Below are 20,324 nucleotides of genomic sequence, written 5' to 3' on the forward strand. Positions count from 1 at the left end.
CCCTGGACCAAGGTGTTATTGCCTCTTTCGAGGCCTACTACCTCCAGAGGATATTTGCTATGACCCTTAATGCAACTGAGAAGGACAAGAACCTTACATTCAAAGACTTGTGGAAGTCTTATAACATTAACAATGCTGTCTGTACAAACACATTGCTTTTGTCTGGGATGAATGTGTAGAAAAAACTGTGTCCCCAGTGTGTGTATGACTTCCATGGCTTTGAGGAGTCAGTGGAGGCTTTAACAGAGAAGGTTGGTTTCATGGGTAAACAGCTTAATTTGGAGACTGAGGTTGTCACAGAGCTGCTGGCATCACAGGGAGAGGAACTGTCTGCTGAGGACCTCATTCAGCTGGAGAAGCAGCTGATTGAAAAGTAAGACATAGAAACCCCAGAACCCAAGAGATTTATTATCAAGGGTTTGGCAGAGGGTTTTCCTATGGTAGAGATGGGTTGGCAAAATTTCAGATTGAGGACCCCAGTGATGACAGATTCAGTAAGGACTACAGAGTTGTTATGAATGCCTTGCAATGCTATAGGCAGATTTTGGAAGAGAAGAAGTCATCAATCTTCCAGGCTAGCCTAGAACAATTCTTTTTTTTTTTTTTTTTTGTATTTTTCTGAAATGAGAAGCAGGGATGCAAAGGCAGAGAGACAGACTCCTGCATGTGCCCAACTGGGATCCACCCAGCATGCCCCCCAGGGGGTGATGCTTTGCCCAGCTGGGGCGTTGCTCTGTTGCAGCCAGATCCATTCTAGCGCCTGAGGTGGAGGCCACGGAGCCATCCTCAGCACATGCGCCAACCTTTGCTCCAATGGAGTCTTGGCTGTGGGAAGGGAAGAGAGAGAGAGAAGGAAAGGGGGAAGGGTGGAGAAGCAGATGGGCACTTCTCCTATGTGCCCCGGCTGGGAATCAAACCCAGGACTTCCACATGCCAGGCTGACGCTCTACCACTGAGCCAACTGGCCAGGGATAGAACAATTCTTTAAGAAGGTAGAGAGGCCTGCAACAGAACCTGTACCCTCTACAACAGCTGCTTCTCAAGATGAAACACCTGTAGTACAGGTAGAATCATATCCATCATCTCCTGCATGTTTCTTAGGCAATCCTAATTCACCTGATCCAGTATTTCCAGCACATTCTGCAGGTTCTCTTACCTCTCCAGCTTCCTCCTTCCAATAGGACACTCTCTCCCACTTTCCAATATCCCTTCCAGTGTGCAAGTGAACCACAAAAATAAAGGTAAGGAATTTCTTTTATACTCATTTTTTGTCATTTTTTCTGTTACTACAGTACAGTGTACAGTACAAAATATTTATATCCTCTTCCTTTTTCTGTGGCTTAGTTGTGTTTTTATGTTCTAGATTATGATTTTACAACTGTGTTAGGAGAGGTAAGTGACTTAGGCTGAGGTGTGTTTCGACTTATACCAAAATATGGGTTACGTCACTATCGTAGGAATGGAACTGTGTCATAACCCAAGGACCCCCTGTATTTCCTCTTCCTCTGCTAATACATTTTTCAAAGTCTGTAAAAGTTGGGACTTGGAATTGCCATCAATAACAGGAGCTATAACTATGCACAAGGATCTGTAAAACCAGAGAAAATCAATGTCCCAGACAGGAGGAGAAGTTATCAGAATAAGGACTCTAAAGATTTAAACATGTAACGAAAGTGTAATAACTCTTGTAAGAGTTTCTCCAACCAGATCATCAAAGCGGGACCAAGCATTACTAACAGAATTGCTTAAGAAAGATTCATTGATCAAAATGAGGAGTCCTCTAGACCTCTATTTTCTCTAGAAATCACAAAGTTGTCATTTCTAACTCTAAATAAGAACATATTGTTTAGCAGTCTTTTTTCTTTTGTCTTTTAATGAGAGAGAGAGACAGGAAAGGAGAGAGATGAAAAGCATCAACTCATAGCTGTGACACTTTAGTTGTTCATTGATTGCTTTGTCATAAGTGCCTTGACTGGAGGGCTCCAGGTGAGCCCTTGCTCAAGCCAGCAACCTTGGGTTCAAGCCAGTGATCTTGGGCTTCAAGCCAGCAACCATGGGGTCATGTCGGAGTTTTTCAAACCTGGGTCCTCAGTGTCCCAGGTAGATGCTCTGTCCACTGCACTACCACTGGGGTAGGCATGTTTATCAGTCTTTAAACTGTATTTCAAGGGGTCCTCGGGTTACAACAGTCTCGACATATGACATTTCAAATTCATGACACTCACTCCCATAAAAACTTTAAAAAATTGAGACGTGTTTTGGCTTATGACATTAGCTCACACTTACAGACTACGTGAGTGAATTCGTTTGGTTGCATTCAGCAGAAGAATCCACAGTAACACCGTACGAGTGAGGGAGTTGGCATCCCCCAGTATGCTTACTTATGCCATTTTGAATTGTTAAAAGTACCAGTGTTCCGTTTGTGCTAGGCTAGGGCATGTTTCTACTACACCAAAATTCGGGTTACATCATTGTCGTAGGAACAGAACTGTGTCGTAACTCAAGGACCCCCTGTACATAATTCAAATCTTCCAACAGTCCCAGGTGAAAGAGACAAAGAAAATGATCTGTAGGCAATGTGAGAACTATCATACTCCTCTTTATGAATCAAAAATTCAGGCTTAGACACCACATGCCAATTAAGATGAGGAAAAAAATGAAGAGAGTAACAAGTGTTGGTAAGGATGTAGAGAAATTGAAACCTTTGTGTGTTGCTGGTAAGAATGTAAAATGGTGCAGCCACAATAAAAGAATGTATGGCAGTTCCTCAAAAAATAAAAATTAGAATTTGACCCAGCAATGCCACCTATAAGTATATACCCAAAACAATTGAAAGCAGGGTCTTGAAGAGATATTTGAATGCCCAAATTAATATTAATATTATTCACAATAGCCAAAAGGTAGAAGCATGCAAGTGGCCATTGGCAGATGAATGAATAAACAAAATGTGATTTATACATCTTGTGGAATATTATTCAGCCTTCAAAAGGATGGAGCCCTGGCCGGTTGGCTCAGCGGTAGAGCATCGGCCTGGCGTGCAGGAGTCCTGGGTTCGATTCCCGGCCAGGGCACACAGGAGAAGTGCCCATTTGCTTCTCCACCCCTCCCCCTCTCCTTCCTCTCTGTCTCTCTCTTCCCCTCCCGCAGCTGAGGCTCCATTGGAGCAAAGATGGCCCGGGCGCTGGGGATGGCTCCTTGGCCTCTGCCCCAGGCACTAGAGTGGCTCTGGTCGCAGCAGAGCGATGCCCGCCCGGTGGGGCAGAACATCGCCCCCTGGTGGGCAGAGCATCGCCCCTGGTGGGCAGAGCATCGCCCCTGGTGGGCGTGCCGGGTGGATCCCGGTCTGGTGCATGCGGGAGTCTGTCTGACTGTCTCTCCCCGTTACCAGCTTCAGAAAAATACAAAAAAAAAAAAAAAAAAAATGGAAATTCTGATACATGCCACTACATGTGTGTACTAACACCTTTAGGACATGTTAAGTGAACTAAACCAGTCACAAAAGGACAGATACCATATGATTCCAATTATATGAGGTTCTTAGAATAGTCTTACTGATATAGACAGAAAGAAAAATGGTGGCTGCCAGGGGCAGAAAGGAGGATGGGAATGGGGAATTAGTTTTTATTGGATAAAGAGTTTCAGTTGGGGAGGATGAAAATGTTCTGGAGATGTGTGACAGTAATGGTTATACAACAATTACAATGCCAATGAACTGTACACTTAAAAATGGTAAATATCATGTTATATGTATTTTATCATAATTTTTTAAATAAAAAGGATCCAAATTGGAAAGGAGGAAGGAAAATTATTATTTGTAGATAATACGATACTATATATACAGAGCCCTAAAGATTCTATTAAAAAGACTATTATAGAACTAATAAATGAATTCAGTAAAATAGCAGGATACAAAATTAATATTCATAAATAGATTGCATTTTTATACACCAATAATCAACCGTAAGAAAGAGAAATTAAGAAAACAATCCCATTTATAATTGCACCAAAAAAGTAAAATATTTAAAAATAAATTTAACCTAGGAGGTAAAAGAACTATACTCAGAAAGCTATAAGACATTGAAAAAATAAACTGAAAAAGACACAGATTAATAGAAGGATATACCATGCTCATAGGTAAGAAAAATTTAACATCATTAAAATATCTATACTACACAAAGCAATCTACAGTTTCAATGCAATCCCTATCAAAATACCAATGGCATTTTTCACAGAACTAGAACAAATAATTTTATAGGGGACCACAAAAGACCCTGAATAGCCAAAGCAATCTTGAGAAAGAAGAACAAAAATGGAATTATCACTCTCTCTTTCCTTGCCTCTCAAAAAAAAAAAAAAAAAAGCCCAGATATGTAAAGTATATCATAGGGAATGTATTCAATAATACTGTAATAACTGTGTATGGTGTCAGAGAACTAGATTTATCAAGGTGATTACTACTTCATATAGCTTTTAAATGTCTAATTGCTGGGTTGTTCTCCTGAAAAATATAATATTATACATCAATTGTAATGAAAAATAAATTTAAATAAGTAAATAATTTGAAAATCTGCCAAAAAACATTTAGAGGATTTACATAGCAAGTAGGGTTCGGAGCAAGAAGTCAGCTGTAGGGACTCCCAGGACGTCACCACGCCGTTCTCTTACGTGCTTTCCTCGGATAATTATTCAATCTTCTTTACTTTCCCCAACAAAGATTTCCCGGGGAAAGTAAAGAAGATTGAATAATTATCTGAGGAAAGAGTGATTGAAATGGTCCAGACGGTTGCCCTGAAGATAATAAAATGGTTAGTAAACTCCATGAGGTCAAACCATGTCTGCACAGTAACTTTTTTAAAAAATGAGATAATTCATATACCATACAATTTACCTTTCTAAAATGTACAATTCAGTATTTTTTAGTAATTTCACAAAGTTGGGAACCATCACCACTATCTAATTCCAGAACATTTTTTTTAAATTATTTTAATTTTTTATTTATTCATTTTAGAGAGGAGAGGGAGAGACAGAGAGAGATGAGGGGAGGAGCTGGAAGCATCAACTCCCATATGTGCCTTGACCAGGCAAGCCCAGGGTTTCGAACCGGCAACCTCAGCATTGCCAAGTGGACGCTTTATCCACTGTGCCACCACAGGTCAGGCCAGAACATTTTTATCACCTCAAAAATGAATCCCATCTCCCCATTCTCCCCTGGTCCCCCCATGCTTTAGCAACCATTAATCTACTTTCTGCCTCTATGGATTGGCCTGTTCTGGACATTTCATATAAATGGAGTCATACAATATGTAGCCTTTTTAACTGTTTCTCTCAGCATTCAGGTTTCATCTACCTGATAGCACGTATCAGTATTGACGAATAATAGTCCATTGTGTATTTACTATATTTTGTTAATCTGTTCCTCAGTTCATGGACAATTGAGTTGTTTTCACTTATAAGCTACTATATATAATGCTGTTATGAACATTTGTGTACAAGTTTCTGTTTAGTCATATTTTTTCTGTGACCTTGGGTATATCCATAGGAGTGGAATTGCTAACTCCTATGATAACTTTATGTCTAACTTTTTCAGGAGCTTGTAGACTGTTTTCCAGAGTACCTCCCCCATTTTACATTCCTATCAGCTTGTATGAGTGTTCCATCAGGGGTCGTCAAACTTTTTATAAAAACCGCCCACTTTTGCAGTGCTGGTCAACCTGGTTCCTACCGTGCAACCAAACAGCACCACGATTGGCCCATCATGAAAGCTGGAACGCCCACTAGTGGGCGGTAGGGACCAGGTCTACCAGCACTGCAAAAGTGGGTGGTTTTTATAAAAAGTTTGACGACCTTTGTTTCTTTTTTCCCTCCCAGCTTTATTGAGATGCAGTTGACATGTAAACATTTAAAAATCATAGCCATCCTAGTGGATGGGAAGTGGCATCTCACTGTGTTTTGCGCACTAACTTTTGTATTCACTAATGTTGATTATTTACACACTACATAGTTTCCCCTAAATTAGGTCTAGGCACATGATAGAGCCTCAATATTGAAAGACATAAAAATTCCAAGCGATTCTAAGAAAAGTCTTCAGATTTTGTGGTTTCTAATCTTTGGGAAACCAAATTTAGAATGAGCTACTTTTTTATATTTTTTTAATACAAACCCAGTCAAGAAGTAAGTAAGTATCAAGCAAGCTAATTCAGTCTTTGCTCCTGGATACCTCATTCCGAATTGGGTGACATAACACTCAGTAGATGGTCACTGTTCTTAGTGTTTAAAAGAATGACATGTGCACCCTGGGATAGAAACTCAGGCAAAGGACAAGAGGGCTCAGAAGGAAACAAGACCCTTTCCCTTCATCTCGATTAAATTCAGTGCCTGGCTTGTGACTCGCGTCTTGGCTTTTCCTCCTTTACACCTTGCACGCAGTCAGATGCCTGGTGCTACGTGATTGCCTGTAAGAGAGGTTTTCGACAGCAGTGCTTTCTAGGACCATGTGTTTCCATTAACAGAAGAAATATCTCTGTGGGGTTCTTAGGGACTTGCAGAAATACATACTAGCTCACTAGTAGCCAGAAGCATCTGATCTGTCTGCCTCAGAGCCCTCTGACAGTTCAGCATTTGCTTTTAGGCAAATAAAATGTCAGCCACCATTAAACAGCATATGGCAACAATATGGCCATTCCCTCTCCTGGGACCAACCTCTCCAACCTCTCCCCAAAAGAGATGGTACTTGAAATAAGAGATGCTTTTGAATGTAGGACCCCTATTGCTCCCACCCAGGCATGATGGCTGGGGAGTGGGCAGAGTACCACACAGAAGAACAAACCAGATCAAATGTGAACATAGGGGACCAGCCGCCCAGCCAGCAATGACCAAAGGCTATTTGTCCTAGGCATGTGGGTCTGTGGTTAAGGCAAGCACTATCCCTAAACTGGCCTGGATTAGCTCTATAAAATAGAAAACAGCCCCCCAGCCACTTAAGGAGGGGTTGGAGCCGGCTACAATTGAATACAGTGGTGTGCAGTGAGCGGACAGAGACAGGGAAAGTGAAGCCTCCACCCGTCGCCTCTCTGGAATTCCCTCAGTGAATGGTGTAACAGAAACCGCCTTGTCTCAACATGGATGATGAGAGTATGGAACCCAGTTCAGTGGGTCAGCTCCTGTTCAAGTGGACATGTGACAATACGGCGCCTTTGCAGGGACAGCCTGTAACCAGGCAGTCTGCTCAAGATGAAAAACCAAGTTTCCCCTGGAGCCTCTGGCTCTGCGTCTGCGGAGGACCCAGACATGGTCTCTAGAGATGGCCGGATCTGAAAGCATTGTTTCAAAACCTTGCTTGTCCTAATTTAGGGGAACTATGTAGTGTGTAAATAATCAACAGGTGATGCTCATCCTGGAATTACACACTGTGTATTACTTGTTTGAATATATTTGATCGGGCTCACCAGGTTTACAACAAGCTTTTAACATATGAGCTTGTATTTCTGGTCCCTTGACTGGACTGTCAACATGGCCACATCAATGAAATCACTAAAAACAGAGTTCAACTGTAGTGTCAGAGTTAAATATAATAGTTAGCATCGTCCACAAAGTCTTGTCAGCTTGATCATTATTTTTCCTCCTGTGTAAACTACTTGATTTGAGTGTTTGAAGCCCATACATTATTTCTCAAAATAATTTTAAGGCTCTAATATTTTAATTAATAAAATAAAATAGGTAAAAAGTTAAAAGTACAAAAATATCTATATAGATACATATCCTAACAGAACCAAGAATAACAAGATAGGGACACGTCTTGCTTCCAATTGATTTTGTGTGTCTAAATTATATTATTCATATAATTTCATAATGCTCTATTATGATTCTGAATAACTGAACTAATGCAAAATGTTAAATGCCTAGGAAAGTGATTACATTTTTAAAATAACATTAAGATTATTAATGTTTTTCATAGAATATCTCTTCAGAAAAATCAACTGTTAAAAGAGAGAACAAAAAAAAAATCACATATTTTAGTAGTGTCAATCAATTTTTCTGGAATGCTTTCTTACTCTTTACCAGCAGATGGAACTGACAAGATGATATCACCCTTTGCTCTTTGCACTGACAGTCTATAAATTCCATGACAGTTGGTAACAACAGTAGCTGGATGAACGGCAGGTGGTTGCAGGGGTTTTTCTAAGACAATTTACTCCTACAAGGTTGATGCATACTTTCCAAATTAAGAGAGGAGCTTTCTCTGTCAGGGCTTAGTTGGGGGACTGTTCAAAAGAAACCTAAACATTTGGACAAAAAAAAATAAAAACTTTAGTCAGTCATCCAAACATTTGCCACCATTACATCAAACATCAAGGTACTTAAAACATCTCAAGAGATGACCAAATTCTAAACTTTACATCTCGATAATTGAGATCATACCGCCTTACTGTTTCCATATGAATGATAGTATGTCACCCGTGGCACACCCCAGAGGTCTGGTTTGAGCCTTTATAGGTATTCTATAACACACAGAATATATAGTATTATTAAAAAATAAGTGAAAGTGTTGATTCACATGAACTACTCCATTTCTAATCTTTCAAATATAAAATTACAAGAAGTATGTCTACTCCATTCCTCCGTAGATATTGTACAGATGGGTTTGCAGTAAAACAAAGTAGCCTTTGGTGGCAGAATTGTGATGCTCCAAGGTGTTGCTACTCTTTTTAGCATCAATTTGACTCTTCATCAAATGTTGATAAAACTCTGAATTTGAGATGGGAGGCTATTGTGACATTTAAAATTTTTGAAATGATCGAGTTAATACTTATGGGCACTCACTGTTTGATGAATGAATGAAAGAAGAGTGAATGAGTGGACAAATGAATAAATGAAAAGGTAGGAAGCAGAGTTCTCACTTGGTGTGGTCAGAATCTAGCTGATTGCCGATGGTATATTGCAGTTTTGTAATAGAAATACCCTGCTGTTTATTTTTCTCTAGTCTCTCAACAAACTGCAAGGGCTGGAGCGGTATTTGGCTGGGATTTAACTGAAATGAGGAAGCTATCAAGTGGTTGAATTCTGGATTTTCCTAATTTAATGACATTCCTTTATCCATATTGATTGGAGCTTGGGTAAATTCAATTGTTGATGCCACCTGGATAATTTTAAGCCTTTCTGAAGCTTTAAAGAAAATGTTTCCAACATAGCTCAAGCAACATAAGAATTTCATCAATTGAAAACTAAGAATCGTTTCTGTGGGATGTGTAAAACAAGAAGCTGACCAGCATTATTTTCTTTTTCTTTAATTCGGTATTATTATTGAGAGTTATTCTTGAACTTTATGAAAACCAGATTGGGGCACATGCATGTTCTCCATTGAAATGTGTTCAAGGAATTGGAACTGAAAATCATTCAAACTAGGAAAACATGACATTGAAAAATATTCCACATTCTTTAATCTGCCTCAGAGTGTCTGAGACTGTTTCTGACTAGAGAGCCTTAGGCTGGTAGTAGATCTGAGATTATATATATATATAAATGGGTGTTTAGCTTCCCAGTCAGAAAGAGATCATAATTTTTTTTCAATCACGTCTTTACTTTACTGGCTTGTCAGTTACAGCCTTTGATCCTCTCACTTTGTTGCTCAGAAAGCTGTGATTTCTTGCTGTTGCCCAAAGAAAAAAATCCAAACAGCCCCTGCCATTCAAGGCCCCCGCTTGTCTGGCTCAGGTGACCTCTTGAGCCACATTTCCTACTACTGGCTCTTCAAGCAAGCTCTTCCCCAGCCAGACCAGACTGTGGGCTGCTCATCAGCTGTTTTTTTGGTGTCTCCCATATTTCTTCCCATTATCCGTCTCTTGGGAATGCCTGTTTCTTTTTGTCTCCACTTGCTACAGGGTCCATGTATACTTCATATCCATTTCCTTCCATGATGTCTTTCTCCTCCTCCCCCTGCTCTTCCTCCACCTCTTCCCCTTCTCCTCCTCCTCCTCCTCCTTCTTATTTTTCGAGGACAGGAAATAGTGAGGCAGATTCCCACATGTACCTTGACTGCTATCCACCGGCAACCCTATCTAGAGCCAGTGCAGATAGAGCCGATGCTCCAATCAGCTTAGCTATTTTTTGCACCTAAGGCTGATGCGCTCCAGTGGAGCCATCCTCTGCACTCATAGCCATGCTCAAACCAATCAAGCCACTGGCTTCGGGAAGGGAAGGGAGAGAGAAAGGGGAGAGGAGGCAAAGAAGCAGATGGTCACTTTTCCTGTGTATCCTGACCAGGAATTGAACCTGGGACTTCCATATACTGGGCTGATGTTCTACCAATGAGCCACTGGCCAGGGCTACATCTTTCTAATCATTCCATACTCTCTACTCTCCTCTTTTCTCCCCTTCTTTAGCTAAAACAAATCATCCCCATCACACACATACACACATGCATCCTCCTATGATTTAGTCATGGTATAGCCCACATTCAAGGCTGCTACTTCTGTGTGTGAGTTGTGCTCTGCACACTTGCATGATGTCAAGCCCAAGGGACAAGTGGGGACAAAAAATCTTCCTTATTCTCCACTTGCCAAGGCATGCACCCCCCCTGCATGGCTATGCCCACGTTGAGAGGCAGCATTTTCTATTTCATACCAAGGCATGGGCTGGCATGCGTGGACTTGCAGCAGGGCTGTTTATCTGCCTGGATACATTTCAGTTTCTTTTGCCAGGGCACAAGTTTGTTAAAGGCATTGACTTCCTACACATTCCCATTGTGCCTGGTCCAATGCCTTTCTAACCCATAAGGTCATTTATTGAACTTAATTGAGGGATAACATGTATTTATTAAGAACAATTACATACATATAAACATGGGAAACGCTTCAGGAGTCAAAATGGATTTCTGAGCAGATGGGGACCCGCCAACTGGTCTGATTTTAAGTACATCATGGTTCTGTCTCAGCTTAGCTATTTCCTATAAAATGCTGTGCCCAGTAGTGTTTTGTGGAATTTCAGAAACCAAATTCATGATGCTATGACAGGCCATGGCAGAGTTGGACTGAAATTAATTTCTGACTGTTTGTTAAAATAGGCAAAGAATAACATTAAGAATTGTCTGAAGTGGGCAGGATAAAGGTCAGGAGAATGCTCCTGGGAGGCAAGGGAATTTGAGGAGGAACCAGTTGGATCAGCCTGAGGTCAGTACACTTCCTAGAAGTCTACATGAAGCCAAAAACAAACAAACAGAAAAACACCCCATCTCAAAGTCTTCAAAGGCTTGGTAACACTGCTCATAGTATAACCTGATGTGAAGCCATAGCCTTAAAGTCAAGAATTGTTTTGTAACAAGCCAGTGGAGAATTAACAGTAGCTCTGATATAGGTTTATCAGTAAGTGGAGAATGTCTATAAACCATAAACCAGGCTTTCCTGACCTCAAAACAAGGATGTGCCCATCTGATAGGTTTTGTGCCTATTTGATGACACCAGGACTTCAAACTTCGTGTTTCAGGGGGTAGACATTGGCTCCACTCTCAAGGGGAAGCCTGTGTCTATGTACAAAATTCTTTACTCACTATGCTTTATGTTTTCCAGGACGTGCTGAGTTTATGTGATGACCCGTTTTCTCTTCAGGAAGAAACAAGCGTTTCACAGTGCACCTCTCTCCCATTCTTTTCACAGTCCTCTGTGATGTCAGTCTGCTTTGCCCGTTTCCATCCCAACCTGGTGGTCGGAGGGACCTACTCGGGCCAGATAGTCCTGTGGGATAACCGCAGCCATCGCAGGACGCCGGTACAGCGGACGCCGTTGTCGGCTGCTGCACACACAGTGAGTCAAGCTTTTGTCACACCCTTGTCTGCCATCCAAGCCCTGAAAGAGGAGACAGCTGACAAAAGTCCAATGTTGTCAGTAGCTCGAAGCTCCAAGTAGCTAATTTATAGTGATTACATCCTGAATGACTAGAAGAAAGCTGAGTGCACAGTAGCTGAAGGAAGCCCTGGGTTTAGAGAACTCTCTTCATATTCTACACGTGCCCGTTCTTAGAGAGGGTTTCTTTGGCTGTTCCAAAGGCCACCGCTGAGGGTGGATTCAAATTAAAAAAGGACACAGGGAGAACGTTCGGAAGAGGCATCTGTTAAATTATTTCCCTAAAAAAAACCCTTCACATTTACATTTTAACATAGAAACCGATTCTCAAACAGACATTAAGGGTAAGCATTTCACATCTAGGGATGGCACGTGAAACTTTTGCCAACAGACCTTTTCCATTTGGGATTGGAGGAAGTGCTATGACTTTAAATTCTGGAATGCATGGTGTAAGTCTCGACAGTAAAGTCTGCAGTGACAATATAATCCCTAAGGTTAAAAGTTAACATCTCAAAACCATTACCCATAATTTAGCAGAAGAGGTTTGGGATAGTGTTTGGAAGACAACTACTCTGTCATTTTCTTTAAGAGAATGACAGGTGTGTTCAGCAATTGTTCGGAGGAATGAGAAGACAGGCATGTCTCCATCAATCCTTGCTACTTTGACATTCAGGATAACTGATATTCTTTCTCTGAAATGCCCAAATTATACCCAAGGCAACAGCTCTACTATTGTTTCAATTTCCTTAATATGGTTGCCTCATTTGTTTCATCGGCTGGCCTCAAAACCACTCTAGCTTTAAAGAAAAGGACTGCTAGCTGTTTTAGCTAGACAAGGAAGAGGAAAATTCTTCCGCCCTCATAAGATTGACAATGGGAAATGACAAATACCAAGTCAGCCCTAATTCTGATTGACTGGGGCCGAAGACACATGCAGGTGAAACTAGTTCTTGGGAATCTTGGAAAATTGCTCATGCCTACCCATTTCTGCAAACTAATAACAGAAAATTGTGACCCAGGAGATGATGGGCTTCCCACAGGTGTTTGCTCAAGTAGCATGAAAACACTTCTTGGCTGTGTCTCTCTGGTGTGTTTGTGAGCATGCCTCTGAAATTTCAAAAAGTTACGCATCCATATGTTAGATTATTCCAAAGAGTTAATCTTTCTTTTTTCAAATAATTTAGGATGTGATCATCACAACTAAATATGATTAATATCAAACAGATTGACATTATTGCTATTAGAAAATGAAACAACCACTTCTTTTGCTTTTTGATGGGTTTTGTGGAATCCACAGCTAAAAACGTGCACAGTAAATGTGACTGTCTTTCAACTTCCACTAATGCCTGGCTGATTGGTACCAGGATCAAAAGTGGCTAAGGAAAACGAGGTCCACCGCAGATTACTAACTAATTTCCTTTCACACCCACCACACATATGCATTTGGGACAACAGGAAATCCTAATTAAAGTAAAAACCATCTGCCACACAGCAAGTTTATTCCTAAAATAAATAAAAGCAATCTGGCATCTATGCAGGAAAAATGAGCTGTCCTGTCGCTTTTTTCTTCCCATTAAGTAGAGTTGTATATGTTTGTGTCTGTGTACAAGTAGACATGCCCACGTGTCTACTTCTGTTCTGGTTTCTTTACATCTCTCTCTTTTCTTTTAAACTGAGTTTTATTACTCATGAAAGCACAGGCCAGTAGTACTGATTAAAGCCAGGGAGGGGCTATACCACACATATTCCTTCTCTAGGCCTTTGGCCCTACACATCCTTCTAAATGCCTTTTTTTCCTACCGCAGCCTTCCATAGGAATTCCAATCCATTAGGGTCTTGGTGATTTGTGTTGATGCTCAGTAATTAACAAAGAAACCCATTGGGCACTCACTGAAAAACACTAGGTAGATTTCAGTTCTGTAACAATGCTTGGACCTTGCTTTCCCATCCTTCAGTTTTGTTTTGTTTTTAATTAAAATTTTTGGGTGACACTGGTTAATAAGATTATATTGATATAAATTTTAAGTGTACAATATTATAACACATCACCTGTATATTGCATTGTGTGATCATCATCCAATATCCAGTCTCCTCTGTCATTATATATCTGACCCCCTTCGCCCTCTCCCCCCGCCCCCACCACCTTCCCCTCTGGTAACCAGCCTACTGTTGTGTCTATGAGTTTTTCGTTTGTTTGTTTGTTTGTTCTGGTTGTTCTTTTGTTGTTTTCTGTTTTATGTTCCACTTAAGTGAATCATATGATTCTTGTTCTTTTCCATATGCCATTCATCAGTCTTGCCAACTCTGCTGAGTTTAGGTGAGAATTTGCTTCATCCATTCTTCCCACTTGATTTTCACGCAGAGGGACAATGCAGTGTGCTGAGGGCTGGCGTGTGCACACTGCCGCAGGCCCCACTCACCCCGGAGGCTTGGGGAAAAGCATTGATTTTCAGGCAGAGGGACAATGCAGTGTGCACACTGCCGCAGGCCCCACTCACCCCGGAGGCTTGGGGAAAAGCATTGATTTTCACGCAGAGGGACAGTGCTGTGGCTGAGGGCTTGCGTGTGCACACTGCCACAGGCCCCACACACCCCAGAGGCTTGGGGAAAAGCATTGATTTTCACGCAGAGGGACAGTGCTGTGGCTGAGGGCTTGCGTGTGCACACTGCCACAGGCCCCACACACCCCAGAGGCTTGGGGAAAAGCATTGTCCACACTCCCTCGACCGGTTAGTCCTCTTGATCTCCAGGAACCTGATCAGGATAACATTCAGTGTCAGATCCCTGGTGCCGGATCCACTAGGGTGATTCATTGGCAAGTTTCTGTGGTGACATGCTGTGGAAAGGACGTAGGGACTTAGCTGACTGTCTATCAGCATGGGTAAGAGAGGTGATGTGACAACCAAGGAAGTGAATGTAATCTGAGGATGCATTAATACAGGCACACACACACACACACACACACACACACATATATATATATAATATTTATTATTATTATTATTTTTAATCACAGAAGAAGTGACAATTCAACATTGCCTGGATTTCTAGATTGTCTTGGTCAGAATATAGGTAGATAGTTTGATTTCATTCTCAGAACTCCAATGCTGAGTGGAACTCAGACAAAATATAGCATAATCAAAAGAGAGTGCCCAGGATGGTGAAGGTATTGCACACCAGGTACTCAGAAACGGTTGAAGGAATTGACCATGATTAGTCTGAATAAGACAAGACTGTGGGGGGGGGGGTAAGATAATAACGATCTCAACATAGTTTTGACTTGATCTGTGCAATCCCAGAGGGCAGTGTACTGAAAATACACGAGCTTCTTTCCCCGCTGGTGGAAAGAAGAGCGCTCTAGGAATTAGTGCTAAGGTGTTTAAGCGGAGCTGGACCACCTCTTGTTAAAGTCAGATGAGCAGCTGCCCTAAATGATTATTATGGTTCCTTCTGACCAGGAGTTTATATGATAATAATAGCTTGGGAACCATTCTTTATATAATATCAACTTTCCAATATTAAAGATTGTTTCATTGTCATTGTGGCTAGGTATAATGGACAGTATCTCATCAAGAGTAAGACTTAGACTGTCAGCTATTCACACAGAGAAGCATCGGCTAAGCTGTGGTTTGGCCACCAATGGCTAAGCTGCCTGAAACCTAACCCAAATGACTGCTAGGTTCTGCTTATGCTAACCTTCCATTTAGTATTTAACGTGCAGCTGCAAATGATTTCAGTCTACCATTTAGAATTCTACAGAGTGGGATAACCTACTAGAATTATGACAGAAGGTTAGAGCATCTTGCCTCTGATTCCTGGGATGTATAAATGACTTTTCTCAAGGCTCTGGCCAAATCTAAGCCTCCATACTTCACCAGATGATATTTTGAAAAATAAATCTATCATTATCCTAGATTTTGCAGTAACATGAAAGAACCTAAATTTATCTCGGTGCATTGTGCCAATAATTTCTACCACCACCATTTCTCCCTCAAATTAAAGAGGCTGATGAATATTAACCACTTTTTTTTTTATAAAGAATGTTAACAAATGTTTGGCATTGTGACCACAATGCCTTAAACTTCCAGATTTAGTAACACGTATTCCTTCCAAAAGTCAATAGTTCTCCCCTTTTGAAAACTGGCTTTTTCAATCACTCTTGGTGAGCATAGAAGCCAAACTGTGCGGTGGAGACTCATTCAAGTAATCCGGATTCACCTCCCTGAACGGCTTCTGCCCATCCGTCCTCATTTGTTCCGTCGTCTAGCTTCCCTCAGCAGCCTTGCACTGCATCTGACTGAGCAAGGTGAAATTTCGTATTTCCACTACTGTGCCTTGCTGCCAGAACTTTCAGAAAGAAATTAAATCCAAATCAAAAGTGGCAAATGACCCGAGGCTTGTATTATTGTAGGATTATGCCAGTCTTTAATCCTTGTTTTGGAGTACTGGGTTTGACACTCAAATGTAAGCATTTCCTCCTGGACCAGTGTCTGATCCTCCATGTTTATGTTTTTGCAGCATCCCGTGTACTGTGTGAATGTTGTCGGGACCCAGAATGCTCACAACCTCATCACTGTCTCTACTGATGGTAAAATGTGTTCCTGGAGCCTGGACATGCTCTCAACGCCACAGGTGGGTTTGTTTTCCCCTACACAGAAGAGCATCCTGGTTAAAAGAGATACCTGCCTAATGGAACCTAGTTCCTAAAAGCCAAACCCTCACATCCTATAGAAGCTAAACCCAATAGGTGCACTTGAAAGAGTGGGGCCTGCTTTCAGCAGTCTCCTCCTGAAGCCAAAACCCATTTCCTTTACCACAAATCATGTAATTATTGTAATACGTTAATCCATAGGTCAGTTTCAAGTGAAAATGAAATAATCCATTCTAAAGCATGGTAATTAAGGAAGTTGCCTGTGGTATGAATTGTACTTACCCTACAGAATTGTTCAACAGACGCAAGCAAGGTGGGAGTTCAACAGAGCAGTCCCTGATGGGTGCTCGCTTTGGGGAAGAGGTACTCCAGCAAGAGAGAAACCCGGGGCTAGACGACCGCTTGTGTGCATAAAGAATTTGCCAAGCCAGCTGTTTCTCCTCTGGGATGTTTGTTAGTAGGCCTTCTGCCATTCCTTGCTCAACAAATGAGAAGTCAAATGTAAAAAAGTTCCAAAGGTTTCAAAGCACTACTGATTATAGTAACGGGAACTAAACAAAGGAGCAAAATGGAGGAGATTGATGAGGGGAATGAAACTTTCAGAATATATGTATGTATATAGACACACAGGAAGACATTACCTACATACACAAACAAGTGTACACACTATTTTCACATTTCTTTGTGGGAAAAAATATTTAACTGTCTTCCAACTAAAGATGCAGAGAAGATTTTATTGCTATAGCCTTTGACAAAAATGTGAGGGAACATCAAGAAAATTATAAAAGATATCTAATAGATAATTCTTAATTTAATATTCCTATTCCCTTTTCTGGAATAATGGCCCAAGAATGTTTCTCTCACAATTTTGGAAAACATTAAAGTTTCAAGATACATAAGGAAATGGAGAAACCATACAGAACCTCCCAGATGGGTCCACAAAATACAGATATAGAGAATATAAGGCTAAACAAGTTATTTTTATTACTTTTTGGTGGGGGGGAGCTAATAAGCTTCTTAAAATTTAAGTTACTCTATTTTTGCTGACTTTAACATTATGTGTGTCGGAGTTGTGTGTGGGTTTTTTACGACTTTGTCTTAAAATTCTCAGCAATATGTTGTTTTCTTTTAAAAGCAGGCAGATTGTAAACAGATATAGAGCAAACTCTCTAGTTAGGAATATTTAATTGCCCATTTTGCTGATTAAACGTGCATTTGTTTAGGTTTAAACCAGTCGTACAGGGGCCACAAGACCATTTTTTAGTCCTAGCATGCCCACAAACTCCTGTCTATATACACAGATTGGGGGTTTCATGGCGTGACGCCTTCTTGGAGTCCTGGTTCCTCTCTATCCCAAGTGGGCGACCAAGATGCTATACCTTCCCCACTGCTAGTTGTCCTGACGGAGCACACCACTGTGGCCCAGTTCTCTGTGTTATGTTGTCCTAGGGTTCCCTCACTGATCCATTCACTCTGCAGATCTCAGCACTGTGAGCATGCAGTGTGACCACGTGGTCTGTGCTATCTGGACTGTGAGCTGGAGTTCCTGATTTATGGAGTCTTTGGCTGAGATGCCCCAATTTATTTGTTTTGGGGAAATAAAACACCTAAATTCCCAAGTAACTATAATGACATGGTCCCTTAGATTGACTTTTTAAACATTACTTCAGTTGCACAGGGTAGGCTGTTTGATATAAATAACAAAAATATTCAGGGGTTTTAGTTATACTTAATTACTTTTCACTGTCATTAAACTTAACTTAGCAGAATGTCTTTTAAAACACACTTTAATTCTCAATTTAAAAAACATTTTTATATAAAATAAAAACTCTCGTTTACTATTTTAAACATTGTTCTTTGAAGGCTTATAGCCTACCCACTCAGATGGCTGCCCTTTACGAAATCTAGTCCCTGTTGAAATCTGTTTTTTCTGACCTGAGTGACAACTTTCTGGTTTTAGTTCACAGAGGACATACACTCCTGCTTTGACAAATGTGTTTAGTACATCAGATATTAATACATGTGTATTCTCACGAACAGTTGATTTTGAAAAATGTTTGTAAATACAAGGGTATTGTGTGTTTTACTAAAGCCTGGGGCTGACAAGTGTAACCATTACAGTATTAGCTTTAGTTTCTGCACCATTAGTTTCAAAATTCTCACCTGTCATCTCTGCCTGACTTAAGGAGCGGCGGCTCAGGCTGATGAAATCCAGCCGCCTGAAACCAGAGATACACAGAAGCATGAATGTCAGGGGCAGCAAAGCGTGGTTTCTGGCACAGCCGGGGGCTTTTGTAACGCTGTGTGAAAAGCAAACAGACAATTTAGCCAAATGATTTTTCCGTGCTATCTTTGGCATGGCGAGGAGTTGACAGAGGGAATGTAACCGCGTCGTGTTTTGGTAGGAGAGCATGGAGCTGGTGTACAATAAGTCCAAGCCTGTGGCTGTTACCGGAATGGCTTTCCCGACGGGGGACGTCAACAACTTCGTGGTTGGCAGTGAGGAGGGTACAGTCTACACGGCCTGTCGTCATGGAAGGTAGCTTTCTGTTTTCTTACCAATGACGTCTTCCTCATTTCCGGAAGTCTGTTATCCCATTCTGAACGCTAACCACCTTGCATTGTGAGAAAGGCATTTCTGGAAGCATACAACGCACCTCCTCGGGTCTTCGTTATAGCAGGCATCCGTCTGCTCTGCTCATTAGCCAACTGTGACCTTTGGACGGTTCCCTCTGCCTTGAGAAAACATGGCCCAGCTTCCTAGCAGATCACTTAAGACCCTTGACTCCCTGCCCCTTCCCAGCCACGTATCCCCCGGGGTGAGAGTTCCCAAATACTGTTGATCCCTTCACTTTCCATGAATTTATATATTCAATTCCTTCCTCCTGGTCTGGCCTGGCTCTTCTGTTAGCCTGGATAACCTGTCCTCATTTCCAAAGGCCAGCACAGAGGTCATCCCACACCAAAGCCTCTCCAAACTCTGTTGGGCAAGGGGAACCCTTCCCTCCTTTATGTTTCCATAGAATTTGTATCCCTTTATTCACTCCAAGGACTATCTACCAAGAACCTACCATTTACCACACACCAAAACATCATAAGGATGCAGTAGGAACAGAACAAACATGAAGTTGATATTCTAGTTGAGGGAAAAAGACAATAAACTAATAAACAAACATATGATTTAAGATGATATATACTATGGAGATATTAAAGCAGGGGTCCCCAAACTTTTTACACAGGGGGCCAGTTCACTGTCCCTCAGACCATTGGAGGGCCGCCACATACAGTGCTCCTCTCACTGACCACCAATGAAAGAGGTGCTCCTTCCGGAAGTGCGGCGGGAGTCCGGATAAATGGCCTCAGGGGGCCGCAGTTTGGGGACGCCTGTATTAAAGTAAAATAAATGGAATAGGACTATAGGTGGTCAGATAGATTTGCTATTTTATATATTGTTATGTCTTTTTTTACAGTAATATTAATGTCATTTTATTTTAACCTCTCATTCATCAGCTATTTTGCTCTTACTAGACTATTTTTATTTTATTTTTGATTCCTTGCCTGGAGTCTGGCACATAGTGAGTGGGGAACTAAAGATTCATATGGGCAATAAAGAAATGACAACATCCAAATAATACAGAGAAGTGTGCAGGGCCCTTCCTCTGAGTCAGAGAGGCTGCAGTAGTATGAGAGACACAAGCCACTATGAAGTTACTAGGTGGTGACCATCCTGCCTTGATTGAGAGGTTGGCAGATACCCCTGGAAAACCATCAAGGTCAAGTGGAATCCAATAATTTAGACTAGGATTGTAAAATTGCATATAAGACATAATGAGTACCCT

General features: G+C 41.3%; 1 protein-coding gene across 9 annotated transcripts in view; it reads left to right on the plus strand.

Moving 5' to 3' along the window:
- Positions 1–20,324, plus strand: part of DYNC1I1 (dynein cytoplasmic 1 intermediate chain 1) — a 343,873-nt gene that overhangs the window by 263,584 nt on the left and 59,965 nt on the right. For all 9 annotated transcript variants that reach the window (XM_066238414.1, XM_066238415.1, XM_066238409.1 and 6 more), the window contains 3 exons: positions 11,649–11,795; positions 16,353–16,466; positions 18,891–19,024. In XM_066238414.1, the coding sequence (XP_066094511.1) occupies positions 11,649–11,795; positions 16,353–16,466; positions 18,891–19,024 (395 nt within the window). The remainder of the gene's footprint in view (positions 1–11,648; positions 11,796–16,352; positions 16,467–18,890; positions 19,025–20,324) is intronic.

This window comes from Saccopteryx bilineata, chromosome 7 (genome assembly GCF_036850765.1).
Source record: "Saccopteryx bilineata isolate mSacBil1 chromosome 7, mSacBil1_pri_phased_curated, whole genome shotgun sequence".
NCBI classification, from domain to species: Eukaryota; Metazoa; Chordata; class Mammalia; order Chiroptera; family Emballonuridae; genus Saccopteryx; species Saccopteryx bilineata.